At 28.8% G+C, this 16,833-nt stretch overlaps 1 protein-coding gene and 1 long non-coding RNA gene across 7 annotated transcripts in view; one reads left to right on the top strand and one right to left on the bottom strand.

Annotated features, from left to right (window-relative positions):
- LOC127286957 (uncharacterized) overlaps positions 1–16,833 on the bottom strand; it is an 84,743-nt gene that overhangs the window by 14,572 nt on the left and 53,338 nt on the right. Inside the window, exon 5 of one of the 2 annotated variants that reach the window (XR_007843815.1) lies at positions 15,037–15,083. This is a non-coding gene — a long non-coding RNA (uncharacterized LOC127286957). Of the gene's footprint in view, positions 1–14,964; positions 15,084–16,833 lie in introns of those variants that run through there. The other variant, XR_007843814.1, reaches the window with a different exon arrangement.
- Positions 1–16,833, top strand: part of LOC127286913 (protein sprint) — a 240,967-nt gene that overhangs the window by 173,828 nt on the left and 50,306 nt on the right. The window contains exon 2 of one of the 5 annotated variants that reach the window (XM_051313557.1): positions 2,103–2,960. The exons of the other annotated variants lie outside the window; for them this stretch is intronic. Within the exon in view, the coding sequence (XP_051169514.1) occupies positions 2,902–2,960 (59 nt within the window). The 5' untranslated portion in view covers positions 2,103–2,901. The remainder of the gene's footprint in view (positions 1–2,102; positions 2,961–16,833) is intronic. 5 annotated transcript variants of the gene reach the window in all.

The following is a 16,833-nucleotide window of genomic DNA, read 5'->3' as shown; positions in this document are numbered from 1 at the left end:
TATAAGTTTTTCTAGGGCGCGCGAAAAATGTTTTATAATGATTTCACGGTTGACCCAGTGTCAAGATCGATCGAGTGTAAAATCAATTTTGATCGGTTATATTATATTGAAGCGAATATATATATATATATAACAAGTGTTCCTCAAGCGAATCACGCCACATCCTGTGATAAAACAGGACTAATAGCCCACAACAAATCGATGCGAGATAAAGGATGTAAATTATTAAGAAATTTGAAGAAAAAGGGCTTAACATAAACCGCACAATTTAATTTTTTGGAAAAATTGACTTGAATTTGAGTCATTAATAAATAATGGATTAAAATAATATTGTGAGTCGAAACTTTATTAGGAACATATAAGGAATAGTTCAAAATTTTGTCTGTTTATATAAAGATTCGTTTATAATTTTTAAATTGGGAGATGAGACAATCATAATATATATAAATGCGGCGAAGCCCACGCATGGATAAAATAAGTTTGATGGTCAAAATTAAGTTAAAAGTTCTGACTCAATTTCAACAATGAAATGGTTTTATTGAAGAAATTGACGCCAAACACTTTTTAAGTTAATAAACTCATTTATATAATTTTTCGAATATAAATTCCAAATTTTTATACGTGAAAATTATAAGAATTAATTTTTGCTTCTAAAAAATAAGAAATAATAGACAAGAAAAATGAAAAAAAAATATTAATCTATATTGTGAATATATATATATATTATAACTTTAAATGTGAATTTGATTTGATATATTCAAGGTTTGCAATCAATATAGGTCTTGATCTCGATTAAGATTTGATTTCTCGATTGCGTATATACATATATTGCCTCGACTATGTGGAAGTTCTGAGATGACTCTTTAATTCTTTTATTTATTTGTATTTCCTTGTAAAACTTGAGGTACTAAAGCCTCAAGCATCCTCGAGGTCATCATCTCTTTTGCGATCAATGCTTTTTTTTTGTCCACTTTTTACATTAAAACAACATCAATGCTTCAGAGTTAATAACAATTATCCTCGCTGACAATCAATGCAAGGTTGTGACGTTTTACGACGTATCGTTCTTTATATCAACATTCCGCACAGTTTGAAAAAGGAACAATTTCAAATTCTCAAATATATTTTGCAATATCAGTTTTATATTCCCTTCCAGTTGCGTTTTTCTTTGTTCATGAACATTATTTTCATTTCAACTTCATGATTCACTGAGATTAAAGAAAGTTTACCATCAACAGATTATAAATTAATCTAAAAAATTTAAAAGTACACTGAGAAAAATATGCTATTGAATCAACAGCATTTCTGCCAAAGGCATAAAAATTATTGATTCAAAAGCATATGCTATAGAATCTGTATAAAATATTTTACAAATTCTATAGCATATGCTTCAGAATTAATAATTTTTACAACATTACAAACAAAATTTCTAAAATCAAATTCTATCACTGAAATAAATATATTAATTTAATTCAAATAATCGGTTACTTGACTACACTGAGAAAGATATGCTGCAACAGCATTTTTGCCAAAGGCATAAAAATTTATTTAAAACCACTTACTATGGAATTCATAAAATATGATATAAATTCCATATCATATATATATATATGCTTTTGAAACAACATTTTTGATACTTTTGGCAGAAATGCTACTAATTCACACAGTTAATTTAAAAGTATCACATAGATACCCAAAAGTATCAAATTGATATAAAAATTTAGATCAATGTGATACTTTCAGTATCAATTTAATACTTTCAAATTAAATGTGTCAATAACATATTTTTCTCAGTGTAGATATTATCAATTTAAGTTATTTTATTTGTAGTTTCCAGTACAGAAATTATTGGTCTAAATACAGTTTATTTAATACAAATAAAAATTAGTTGGTAAATAAAAATTATTTGATACAAATAAATATTTATTTGACAATTATTAATATTATAAATAATTGATCGATTATTTGAATCAAATGAATTATTTTTCAGTGTATAAAACACTTTTCTAATAATTAGAGTACTTATAATGAAAGAATTCAAAAGAAACAAATGAAAAATTCAAATCAATGGTAATTAATTTTAACCAAACGATTTCCAACAGAAAAGGCAATGGCACACTTGACCCAGTCAATAAAGCTCGGTATAGATAAAGGATAAAGAAAAGTGAAAAGGAAAGTGGAAAAGGTCAAGAACACAGATGCACTCACAAGTTCCTTGGCCTATCGTATACATATACATATATACATCTGATGTGTTGGAGTGCGAGAGAGGCTAAGACACGTTCAAACGGGATTGATCACGATTGTGAATTATTGTTGGCATGGCGTTTATATCCCGCTGCTTCGGGATAATAAGATAATTCTTGCGTGTAAGCAAATATATACACACACAAGTCTCTTTTGAAATTCATATCGCGACATCAGGAGTACAGCAAACGGGAATCGCTTTCTCCCGTCCAAATACAAAATATGAGCTCTAAATTTAGTAGCGGTAAGAATTTTCGTGGTAGTAAAGGCGAGTACATCAGCCTCCCTGTCGCCTTGGTACTTTTCAACACACTGTTGCACGCGATTTTCGTCCAATGCAATCCCGAATTTGCGTAAAACGAGAACCCTCAAATACCATACAGACTAACAGTCATCGTTGTATATATATATATATGTGTGTGTGTGTGCAATATAACGAAAAAAAACCGCAACAAGTTTCGTGACCGTGTCGCATTACACGAGAGTCCACCATGCGCTCGTCTTCTTGCTGACTGCCATGTAATTAAGTATTAAGTACTTTCCGCTGATAAATAAAGAGAGGGTGAGTACACCACAAGACTGATTGCGTGGACAAAATTTATCGTGTTTGCTCGTCTTTTGAAAATTCTGGACACTTCAAAGAAGATAAGAAAAATGCTGATCACTAAATACACAACTATTTTGCTGCAATCCACCAATCAGCACATTATCCGGTGAGTTGTAAGAATATATCAATTTGGATTAAATTGAAATTTCACAATTTTTTTGATTTATTTGAATAACATTTGATTTTTAAAATTCGTTTTTTTTGAAGATTCATAATTATGTATTATTATTAATTTAACACTGAGAGTTTGTTTGATCTGATTTTAAATCGTCTTTTGATAGTACGAAAAATTTTTTTTTTGGTTATATTTTACCCTTGCGTGCCTGAGCTGGGACCCTCGGTCCCAGACAACTTTTTTTTCATGTACTGCAACATATTTACTTGAAAATCGTTACTCGGGTGTTTTCGGGGTCGCTGATTATGAATCCGGTGTCAGTTTTTCAAAATTCAAAATGACCGTTCCAGTATGGCGGAAGAATTTTAAAAAAATCGTTCGGTATCGCTTGAAAATCGTTACTCGGGGGTTTTTCGGGTTGCTGATTACAAATCTGATGTTACTTTTTCAAAATTCAAAATGGAATATATATTGCAATTATATTTGCAAAATATTACAATTTAAATTTAAAAACTCCTATCAGTGGCAATTTTAAGAAGTATTTTTTGAAAAAATTTAGTTTTTTAGTATATTATCAATACGTAATATTATAATAAACAATTTTAAATTGTAATAAATTATCCTCAATTTTTTTATTTATTATTTATTGATTTAATAGTTTTAAATATTGCAAAGAAAAGTTTAAAAGTATATAGAAATCTGCTACTCCACATGTATTTGGAAATTTTATAGTATGGTATTTAATTTATTGGTTAAACTTTCTTGATTTGCGTTGAAATAAATTTTTTTTTAATGGTTCACAGTGGTCTGAAACCCGAATCTAGCTGGACAAAACTGTTTTCTCCAAATTGCTTCGCTAAAGTTTTGTATGAAACTTGTTACTCGGGGGTTTTTTGTGGTCGCTGAATACGAATATGAGATCAGTTTTACAAATTTCAAAATGGCGGATCCAATATGGCGGACAGAAAGTTTCAAAAATTAACGGATTCTAATGAAACTTGTTACTAGGGAGTTTTTTGTGTTGCTGATTATAAATCTGAGGTCAGTTTTAAAAATTTCAAAATGGCGGACAGAAAGTTTCAAAAATTAACGGATTCTAATGAATCTTGTTACTAGGGGGTTTTTGGGGTCGCTGATTATGAATCTAAGGTCAGTTTTTAAAAGTTCAAATTTGTTTCGAATAGTTATTTTATATGTGAACATTAATTTTTTAAACTCACTGTCCGCCATATTGGATCCGCTATTTAAAATTTTTGAAAACTGACCTCAAATTCGTAATCAGCGACCTAAAAAACCCTCTAGTAATAAGTTTCATTAGAATCCATTAATTTTTTAAACTTTCTGTCCGCCATTTTGAATTTTGAAAAACTGACTTTTGATGCGTAATTATTGGCTCTAATAAGTCTTACACAGTAATCAATGTGAGTCTTTAAATGTATTATGGAATGTTAGTAAACATTTTTGAAATTTTTAAGCGTTTTTCTCTATTTTGCGTCACTTAATTGAAGTTTCAGAACAAAGCTGCAAATAGTGGCAGCTAAATTTGCTTTTACATGATTCTGTAACTATTTACCTTCATTTTTATCATGTGTAGAAAGTGGAGAACCATGGAGCACAAAACTTATTGAATTATTATTATTATTATTCTTATTAATATTAATATTATTAATATTATTACGATAAAATAATTTATCGCTTGCATCGATTTTGTCTGAATTCTTGGAAGTATTAAAAATAATTATCCAAACCAATTAAATCGACTTAAAATAGAAATTCGTAATGTATATATACTTCTAGGATCAACCTCCATATTACACAAATGCCAAAAAAAATTCCAAACAAAAGTAGTGGGCACTTCAACAGTAGTAAATTTTTCTTTGCTTTATAAATTTTTTCCTGCTGTGCTGACACGTCCACTTTGACGTTCTGTTTCAACGAAACTATGCATTTTAGTGACTTGTCCTTTTAATACTGAATGCACCAAGTACCCAACTAACTAATCTTCAAGTGAAACTTGCAATTTTTCAACTTTTTTTTGAGGTTTTGTCCAGCTAAATCAGGGTTTCAGACCACTGTGTGTGGTTTATTGGTACAATACAAATCCTTGTACAAATACATACTACTAATACTGTTTTATAAACTAACGAAAACAATTATTTTTAATAAATATGTTTTAATTATATAATCTCGTATTGATAAAAGTATAAAATGAAAAATCGTACAATTGAATTCTCATTGATTGATTGACATTATTTTATTAAAAGCAAATATGATTCAATTAATTATTATTTTATTTAAATTGTCATTTGGAGAGTATTTCTGTCATTTGCACGTGTCATAAACCTGACACATAATATCTAACATTTCACTATATTAGTCTCGCCTGATCATTAATTATACATAATCTCACTTCGGTCTCAAAACTCTTGTAATTGACAAGGGAACTTAATTACAATATAATTAGCTTTAGAAATTTACAATATTTTTGCAAGTCACACGATATAAAGTTTCTTTTTTGTCGCCTGGAATTTTATATTTTCTCTACGAGATAATAATTTATAATTTTTCCCTTTGATATTAATAACTTATTGTTCTGTTTCTTTGTATATATAATTTATATTTGGGTTTTTTTTTTTTTATAAGTTGTATATTTAGTATTCAAAAATGGTCCCTCGAAACTTGGTTAAAAGAGAAATAAGAGCAAAATTTTCACTTTCCTTTTAACTTTATTAAATTCGTCTTGAAAATCTTAACGGAATGAAAAGAAGGGGACGAATAGGGTAAGATTTCCGTTGTTCGTTCTTGAAGGGAACATGTGCATTCGTGACTTTGAATAAATTCGATAAGGTTCACATGGAAGCACACTCTCTCCTCTTATATAGATTCGCCGAATTGTGGGTGCCCGTATTTTTCAAATTTGCATTCTGTAAGGCAAAGAAAATCCTGGCAACTCAGCCTTTTTTATGCGGTCGTCTCTCACTCTTTTTTTTTCTCCTTCTTGAAAGACTCGTCTCGAATATTGCACATCAACGAGAAGACACCGGAAATATTTCACCCCTCTTGATTTTCCGACGTGCGACAATTCTCGTACTTTTTTATGCAAATTCTTTCATTTCACATACAGATATATTCAAATTTCAGTATTTTTCAAAGTCACAATCATTTTTTATATTCATATAACGATCGAAAAATTTTTAAGTCTTATTATTTCTTTGATTATTTTTCATTTCTGTCATTTTTATAGGGAATTAATAATTTATTTACCAAACTAAACTTTGTCCCCGTGTTGAAAAAATATATATTATATTTCATAAAAATCATTTCATCAATATAAAAACGACAAAATTCTCATCAAATAACACAACTATGAGAGAAGTTTTGATAAAACGATGTGGGAGAGATGAGATGAAGGCACATGTGTGATCATTTAATCCGTTCAATTAAGAGCAATCGAAAAAATCTGGCGAACGAATATACTATATATATATTTGCAGAGAAAGCGCGTGCCGTTGTAAATCTTTTTCTTTCGTTTTTTTTTTTTTACTTTTTTCCTTATCAAGACTCCGGCACTTCTTGTTCTTTTCAGGGCCCTCTCTCTTTCTTCGAAAACTGGACAAGGCCACTAATGAAAGCGAAAAGGAATTTATCGACAGTATAAATTGTCTTACAGCACCCAAACCCTTGATGGATCGTCTAATACCTTCAGAAAGATGTTCAGACCAACATATATTTTTTTGTGTTCAATAGCATGAAGAAAAGAAAATAAAGATGTGAAAGGCGGGGAAAAGCTAAAGGAAAAAAAAATTAGAGCCAATACAGATTTTTATTAGTCTCCTCCTATAATTTTTCCAATTACTATATTAACGATGAAGAAAGTCCATTTTTATCAATTATAAATAAAGAAATAGAAAAAAGAAATGGAAAATTATATATATGAAAAATCTCAAAATACTTTTAAATTCTGAAGATTGTTAATAAATTCCTAAAAAAAGAAATAAAATTATACCAAAAAACAGGATCCCTAACCATATGTCATGGGAAATTACCTTATCATAAACATGAAAACTGTCGAAAGTATTTTACAGACTATTTACTAACCAATGAGCTTGTAAATGAAGTCACAAAAGCTCAAGAAAATAACAATTTACAACTAAAATTGACTTGTAAAACTTTTGGATAAATGCAAAAGTTTTGAGATAACAAGCCAGGAAGGTTATGTAAGTTGTAATCTGCATATATGAGATATATATAACAGGGAAGTTTGAAGAGAGGAAATAATTTATCCAGATTATTAGTTTTCCACGTCGAATCCTCCGAGGATAGGACAACTCGATATCATCGCTTAATTAGGTAGAAAGGTTTCCGTAACAGGAGCCAACCCGCAGGCTCTCTTGATGGACACTCTGGACCCCCTTTATACATAAACCTACTTAATATCGATCAATATTTTTTAGATGACCGCATCTTATTATCCTCGCTTCCCTGATTTCCATGGTTTTTATTAGAACGAATATCATATACTTTATAATTATATATATCTTTCTTTAAATAAATCTATAGACAGAATTGCGTTGTAAATAAAATTATTTTATATACATTATCGATGTAATAATAATAAATGAATAACGAGTTATTCAAGTCTATAAATATTTCATGAAATTGATCAATCACTCCGAGACAATTAAAACACGTTTAACGTTTTGGCAACTATGCTGTCTTATAATAAACTAAAAATATTCTTTTATCAATAAAGAAAAATTGATTACAAAAAAATTTAAATAAAACCATTGCCTTTTTTAAGAAAATACATGAATAGAAAAAAATAAATCATCTTTTAAAAAAACAGTTTGGTAAAATATATAAAAACAATAAAAACTTGGATTCATTTTTGTTGCAGTTATCAAAATGAACTAATGCTAAATGACAAAGAACGTGGCGCCACTTACCTGAATCATTTTTGTTGCACTTTTAACATTTTTTTTTTTAAATTTTAAACTCAAGATTTTTTAGTGAAAATCAGTGATCAAAAGAGAATCTGACTTGGGGAACCCCAGGTGATGCTTTCTTTTACTTCAGTGACCACGCGATAATCATCCCTCGAGATGTGGTGTTTTGAGATCATTTGTATAAAAATTCAGGAATAACTAACGGTCACAATTTACACAAAAAATATAATCACTTAAATTCACAAAATAAAGTCGAAATAAAGAAAAATAGAACAAAGAAAATTAATCCGGCACGTGAGAGTATGGCCATTCTATGTCAGTGTCGATGAGAGGCGAAATTATGACTAAACTATTCAATTAATTTCCTCGCATTGACACCCAAAATTGTGCCCACACTCTATAGCCATTATAAAAGAACAAGGAAATAAAAAAATTATTTTAATTTAGAGAATGAAAAGAAGTAATCGAGAATCAAAATCATATAATCTATAAAATAAAAAGAGGATTAAGAGAAGTAATCGAGAATAAAAATTATATCATCTATAAAAGCAAAAGAGGATCAAGAGAAGTAAAAGAAAAACAAGAGTAGTAATAGAGAATCAAGAGATGTAATAGAGAACAATAGAGAATCAAGAGCATCAATAGAGAAGCAACAGAGGAAAAAAAGAATTAAAAGAAAACTAAAATTTCGACACGAGAAATTCAAATTTTATTAAAATATTTAAATTATTAAATTGTTTTATTAGTTTTCTCCTTAATTGAATAAATAAATATATACTTATTCTGAGCAATGATTATTCAAGTTTATTTCGGCACCCACTTGATTGTCAAGTGTTGTGTTCTTTGATCTGAAAAGGCAAAAGGAGCCCCTTTTGCGCGCTCCGATTGTATTTAATTCAATGTTCTTTAAAAGAACGAAGAATTCCACTTGCACTGTTTTATCTGTAAAGTGCCTTAAAGAGGATCACAAGCAGAAAGGATCTCTATAATATTATTCTACTGTAACAATTTCAATGGAAGAATCAACTTTCGTTGAATTAAATTTGTAACATCAATGGATGAGGATCACATTCAAATTAATGTTATTCTACCTTTTAAATATCTGTTAACATTACAGAAAAACTATTACTTTTTGAAAAATACCACACGTGCCAAAATTTATTATTCTTCACGCGTAATAAAAAAGGGGGTGACAAACCATTTTTTTTTTTTTTTTTTTTATTTGTAAACAATACTTGCGAAAGAATGACGTGAAAAAAATCAACAATATGAAACAAGAGAGAATTTTAGACGTTGAAGCTTTAAATTTTAACACGCATCTATATAGACAGTGTGGTTTTATTTTTGGGATGAACCGTTACGATTCCAGCCTTGGAAACAAACACAAGCATAAATTACATTTAAAGCACACATTACGTTGAAAAAGAAGTGTCATCAACGACCCTCTTAAATTTTTCAAGCAACCACTGTCGTAAAACATATGACCTCCATCGTCACTGTCAAAATTTCATCAACTCAATTTACGCGAATATACGTGAATATAAATTATTATCGCAAAAATTAAAAAAAAAAATTTTTTTTTATATCAATCAAATTGGTTTTCAAAAATTTCGAGATAAAAAATTTTAGTAAAATTAAAAAGGAGTAAATTCATATGAATTTTTAAAATTAATTTCGATATCTATTGACCAAATAATCAGCGCCAAGGAGAGGCAATTTTTTTTTAACCTTAAACTGAAAATCCGGAAGAAAAAATTTGATACTAAAAAATAAAAGTTCTTTCACGTGCGTATCTTGATTTCCCAGATGAATAATTTCCCGCAGTTTAGTCGGCAGGATTTCGTTGTTTTTTTGTTTTGCAAAGGCTAGATTTTTCTAAGGAATAATTTAAGTTGTATATACCTATAAGAAAAGGAGAAAAATACACCATGAAAAAGAATACGAAATTTACCCACGCATGTTCTAAGACTTGTCTTTCCCGTTCCTATTTCTATACTTTATATTATGTTATTCATGTCAGAATGCGCAGACGATCCCCTGGTTGGCCTTTTCAGTTTCAAAACAGCCCTAAAGAACTTTTTTGTGCACATATACACTGTGAACCTTCTACAAATTGCCAGAGGCCTCAGCCAGCTCAACGCTTACTTTTTAATTAAAACTTTTACCTTTCATGATTCATCCAGCGAGGACTTTTCTCGAATTTACTATCTATGAATAAATGCGACACGAGGGACATCGTTAAAAAAAAGTTAAAGAGACTGCAACCAAAGGTCACAAAATATTTTTATACAATTGTTTATTATTGAAGCTTTCTTTTTGCTAATTTTGTAAATCTACTAAAATTTTTTCTAAATTTGGTTCTAAAAAACCGAATAATGTTATGTGTGCTGATGATGAACAGAATTGAGGAGATAAATAGCATATATATATATATAATTTGTTGATGCGCATGAAGTAAATAGTTACAAGCTCGACCCATCGTTTCCCTAGGGCAGGCAAGTTAGACACAGTCAGAAGGCTCACTATTAAACCCATGGGACAAGACCTGGCACTTCACTTCATACCACTTGCTAATTAAATTATTCCGAAACGCTACTGTTGAGAGCAGAAACATGTAGTGTGGCCCACACACCTACAAGCACTACTACTTGTACAACACATATACACCACGAAGAATATATATTCTCCAAGACATATAAAATATCTAGTTAGATATATAAAGAATCCCCATCTCAAAGTCACAAACCACCCACAGTTAAGAGGACTCGAAAACTCAACTCACTAACGTGAGAGAGCAATCGCCAAAATGTTATAGTTACCAAAATTATATAGCCTCACCTTGAATTTACATACTCTCTCTGTCAAGGACACTTTGCCATTTTACTAATTATACCATTATAACGTCACATCACCCAAATATACAAAATAATGAATTTAAATTTTTAATTTCTACTCTAATTATTATGAAAATTTTGTTATGAATAAAAAAAGTTTACAAATTTATTTTAAAACGAATTAAAATTATGTTTAATTACTTTAAAATGAATATACGTTTCATTCTAAAACTTAATTTGAATACTTTTGAATACTGTAATATTCGTTCCGCATAAATTTGAATTCTTTTAAATTATGAAATTTCATTTCAAATAAATCCGAATCAATCTGTTTCTAAGCCAATAGAATTGATTTGGAATGAAATTTCAGGATTCAAAAGGATTACAATTTAGTTTCGGAATAAAACAAATTGATTCGGAATAATATTTATTAAAACTGATTTTAATTAAATCTGAAACTTTCGCCAGGGAAAAGAATAAATTTTTCAGTTTCCTTGACATTAAAATTTTTTATTAAATTTCAGGAATTATATTTGAAATTTAATTCAATTAAATTTTGAATCAAATAACATTTATTTGAAGTGAAATTTAGATTAATTAAAATTGGAACAAATTAAAATTTGGATATATTAAATTTTGGATTGACTGAATTGATGGTTTAATTAATTTAAATTATAAATTTAGATCGATTACAATTTTAATCAACAAATGCTTTAACTAATTTAAATTTAGATTCATTAAAATTTTTCCTATATAAATAATAATTACTAAATCGATGAAAAATGTTGGTAAATTCAAACTTGAGTCAATTGAATTATTTATATAGAAAAGATGAAAATCTGTTATTTTTTCTTCTCTAAATGAAAATAATAAGTCCAGTAATAGTAAACAAGTAGGGGGTCCTTTATGTTTATTTCATAAACATTATGCTTCCTCATTGTGTGAAGCAAAAAATTCGCTTCCTCGTGAAGGAAGCAATGAATTTGTCCAATTCAATTGATTGATTTAAAAAATTTCGAGTTAAAAATGTTTTAAATTAATTAAATTTTTTGAAAAATAAAGAAAATTTTAATTAATTTTGAGTGTAACATAAACTTTATATATACGAATCGATTCGTTTTAATGCAAGGAATACAATTATTTTATTCATCAACTTGTATTTAAAAAAAACACAAAATTTTTTAGCTAAAATATGAATTTTCGATTTTTCAATTTTTATTAATTCTCAAATTTTAAATCAAATCTATACTTTATATATACCAACCAATTCGTTTCAATGCAGGGAATAAAATTATTTCATATATAAACATGAATTTAAATAAACACATCATTTTTTAGCTAAAATGAGAATTTTTGATTTTTTAACTTTCTTTAATTCTTTAAATTTCAATCAAATCTATACTTTATATATATTAATCGATTCATCTTGACATAAAGAAGACGATTATATTATATATTACCTTAAATTTTTCGATTTAAAAATTTATTCAATTGAAAAAAATTTTTTGGAAAAAAGACGATAAAATTTTTTTTTGGGGTATTTTTAAAAATCCTCTCGTCATTTTTGAGAGATTAATGTGTTAAATAAGCCTACCAAATTTTATCCAAATCCATTAAAACCTGTTAAAGATATCGTGTTCACAAAAACGATCCACACACACATACATACACACACACACACACACACACACATACATACATCCGGAAAATTGATCAGGATCTCATATAACATGTTTCTATATAGAGGAAAATTTGTTTTCACCATTTTTAAAAAGTTTATAAACGAAAGGACTACATAGCTTTCTCCACGAGGAAGCAAAATAGTAAATTCGCTATTTAATAATACACTATTGTCTATAACCTTGCGTCAAAAACAAGACATGAAATTAGTTAACCCCCCGACGGGGCCCAGGGGCGGTGCCCAAGTGGGGGGTTTGGGGGGCGAAGCCCCCTTACTATAAAAAAAACCAACTCAAAAGATATAAAAATTTCATAAGTACACAATGTAGAAGAAACGTCACTCTTAGGTTATGTGTCAACATGAAGTTAGTTACGAAATGAAACGATACATCGATTTATCACTGCGATATCAACGCGGACTTCGTTAGTTGCACCGATATCTGCTAGATGGCGCTAGTTTAGATTTAACATTTCTCTGCAGTTGGCGTTGATTTCTATAGCATATGTCACTTTGTTTCACCTATTTCTCCCAGTAGTGAGAGAAATGAGCATTTTCCCCATGATCGAGGAATAGGCTATTTTGGACTTCTGCCGCCAGGCCCCCAAAATTGCATTTTCCATGCAGGTATTTAAGAAAAACAATTTTCCCAAACTGTTCCCTAATTTCCGTGATTAGTAATAACTAAATAATCATAGAGTAAAAATGAAATTTTAATTTCAAAAAATTAATTCTTTCTTTGAGATTGTATAACGAGTAGTTGATCTTTTGGTATTCTAAAGAGAAATTCAAGATAAGATTCGCTCACGTTTTGAATCAGAATATTGAGAGAAAAAAATAAAGATTTCTTAGGAATTTCGTGAAAGTGAAGATAAAATTAAAATAGGCGCGAGAGAAAAGAGAATGATAATTCAGTACGTGATATGATTTTTACTATACATATATTATAGATCGAATTTCCCTTTTCGTTCTATATATTTCCACCGCGTGGAACTTTGCACGACGCACTGTCATATCTTGACAGAGACGAAGGTCGATGTCTGAAAATATGAGTGATAAGACATGCGGCATGAAATGACCTACAAGACAGCCAACAAATGGTTTGTGAGATATCTCTTTTCTGAAAGCTTTCAAACGTCGTACAAATTTTGCAGTCGCGCACACCTATTATAAGAATAAAAAATTGTATTTGTCACCATTTGACAAAAACATCCCTCCCCCCCAACCCCAGTAAAAAAAAAAAAATTATTTCAAAAAAAGAATTTAACGATTGTATAATTGAAACATGCGACAAGCATTTTTTTTTTAATCAAATTTATAAAATAAATCAAAACTTTTGAGTATATAATATGTATACAAACACTGAGAAAAAAGGTTTGAGCTGACAACCAAATATTTCATTCAATATATGTGCAACTAAAATTTTTTGGTTGTCACAACTAAACTTTAGTTGACAACAACCAAAGTTTGTTTCAGACGACTAAATAAGAAAATGAAAAAGAATTTGGTAGTCTCAACCAAACTTTGGTTGATGTCAACTAAAGTTTAGTTGTGTCAACCAAAAAATTTTAGTTGCACATATATTAAATGAAATATTTGGTTGTCAGCTCAAACCTTTTTTCTCAGTGAAGAGATAATATTTTATTTACATTTATTTTGAAACATATAAAATTTATTTGAATCAAATAAAAATATATTTGTCTTAGAGTTTAATAAAAAATTAATAACTTTTTAAAAATTTGATCGACATATTGGATCCGCCATTTTAAATTTTGAAAATCTGACATCAGATTAATAATCAGCGACCCTGAAAACTCCCGGATACCAAGTTTTATAAAATATTAATAATTTTTAAAAAATGTCTTTTCACTTTTTATTTAGGGGTTGTTTTCACCCCTAAAAACCACAAACTACTTGATCTAGCAAAACGGACAGACATGGGTATTTTTTTTGGGTCCCAGTTTTCGAAAATGTTGGCTTTTTTTGTGTGTCAAAAATCGTGTCGGACGCTGTGTTATATGTTATTTGGTTTCAATAAAAAATTTCTCTAAGTATATATTTTTTAAAAAAAATTTCTATTTCCTCGAATATGAACACCCAGAGAAATGTTTTATTTGAACAAAATATAATATGTGACGCGATCCAAAGAAAGGGATCTTAGAACCAAAATTTATAGGTTATGTTTTAAAATTTTTAAGTGGAAATATACAAAGACGTTCAACTCGAAATACAAACTAATGACATTTAGGTCTCCATTACATCCAAAATATTCAATAAAAACTAATTTCAGTTTTACAAAAACAAAAATAAACTTTTAGTCCAAGTAAATCAGTCGTCAACATAACCTATAATTAATTTGATTCTAAGGTCCCTTTCTTCAAATCGCGTCACATATATTTGAGTTAAATAAACGTATATTTGTCTCACAGCCTACTAGCCTATTTATTTGGTATAAATAAATTTTTTTATTTAAATCAAATAAAAATTTATTTGAATCAAAGAAATATTTATTAGACTGTAAAAAAAATATATCATTTCTCTGGGTGAACACACCTAATATTTTCATGTTCCATGTGATATATTAATTATTATTGAAAGAGTAATCTTACTTATAGATACAGTTGATCAACTCGAAAAATATACTTTCATCTTATACCTGAAACAAAAAAAAATTATAGAGATTAAAAATAATATTACTAAATTTATTTTTTATTAATAATAAATTATTTAAATTTATTTTATTCAAATTGCACTTGATTGTTCCAGACTGATTCAATAGTTAAAAAAAAAAAAAATCGAAAAATATTTTTATTGAAAAGTTTCTTCCATTGAATTTATGACAAATGATTCGCGACAATTCTAAATATTTCGCGACGATTTTTTCGCGTGCAATTTATATAGAAAATACACGGAAACGAAAGAAGGAGACTCTCAAAGGTTTTAAAAATATACGGAAACGTGAAAGGTCTGCAAGGGACAGAATGAATCCTGAAACTTATAAGCGACCTCGCGACGATGGCGAGTTTCAGTCGGGATAAATTTTCTCTCTCTCTCTCTATCTTTCTCTCTTTCTCTCTTTACGTTTGTGTAGCTCTTTGACCCTGAGAAGAAACGAAATACTACCTCGTATTTATTTAAAAGCTCCGGTAGCGTCTGCAGAGTAATCCGGAAAATTTATACTCTTATGAAGTCCTCCCTTGTCGTACCTCGCGACCATATCCCAGAGGAAAAGTCCTGAAGGAAAGTTTTTTTTTCAACTTATTGTATATATACTCTCTCACTCTCTTCTCAGATGGAGACCGTTATTCTTCGTGTACTAAACGATAATGATGGTGAAGTCTTAAAAGTACTTCCGAAGGGAACGAAGAATAAAATGTTGTTGACAATGGCCAAAGTGAGAAAGAGGAAATAAGGGGGGGGGAGGTCGCCCATATATGAAAAACACGTTTGGCTTCTATGGCATAAAAATCGAAAGAAATTATTGCTAAGATCTTAATTAATCTCCACAGATTATAATTTTAATATACATATATAAAATGAGTTTTATTTAATGAAATTACAAATATTTTTAAATCAATTTTTCATTTAACCGAATTTGTACATTTACACAATCAGACAAAAGTTTTATTTGAACCAAATATACCATTTTTTTTAGTATTAACACAATTTTTTTTGTTATATTTCATTCTAAATTTGTTTGATTCAAAAAAATATTCATTTGATCTAAATAAATGTTTGCTTTATTTTAATAAATTTTTCGAACTAAAGAATTTAAGCTATAAATACTTTTGGATGATTTAATCAAAATTTGACTAATTCAAACAAATTTTATTTAGTTTAATGAAAAATTTTATTTACGTTATATAGGTAAAATTTTATTTATTTGAAACAAATAAAAAGATATTAGGCTCTGCTGAGACAAATATATTTTTACTTGATATATAAATTTTATTTGTCTCAATAAATAAATGCGAATAAAAGATTTCTCTCGATGTAAAAAAATTTACTTTTTTTTTTTTAGTATGTAAAATTAAGTTCAAATTAGTATTGTTAAGAATTTATAAAATTGGAAAAAAAATTAGTGATAATTTCCTCTCGAGGCGTCCAGGAAAAGAGATATATAACAAGAACACGTTCCAAATTCCCTATATAGTTATATAAACAGTGAATTTCATCTCAGCACTTGTTTTTGTCTTCAAGGTAAAGTCATTGCAATTCGCTATAAACGTTTTACACACCTTCCAGAATTGCAATCGACAAAAAAACACATTGCCAAGGCGTTCTTCTTCAACAAAAATATATATCCTCCATCGCTCGCGGTATTTATTCAATGTCAGCTACCGTTAATTTACCAAGAACAATACCAAATTCACAAAGAAAAAAAAAACATGTTAAACGGAAGTTTA

The sequence above is a fragment of the Leptopilina boulardi genome, unplaced genomic scaffold (assembly GCF_019393585.1).
Source record: "Leptopilina boulardi isolate dan_hultmark-lab unplaced genomic scaffold, ZJU_Lbou_2.1 LbouV2_366, whole genome shotgun sequence".
NCBI classification, from domain to species: Eukaryota; Metazoa; Arthropoda; class Insecta; order Hymenoptera; family Figitidae; genus Leptopilina; species Leptopilina boulardi.
Note: the sequence above shows the minus strand (reverse complement) of the source record. Positions and strands in the feature narration are given on the sequence as shown.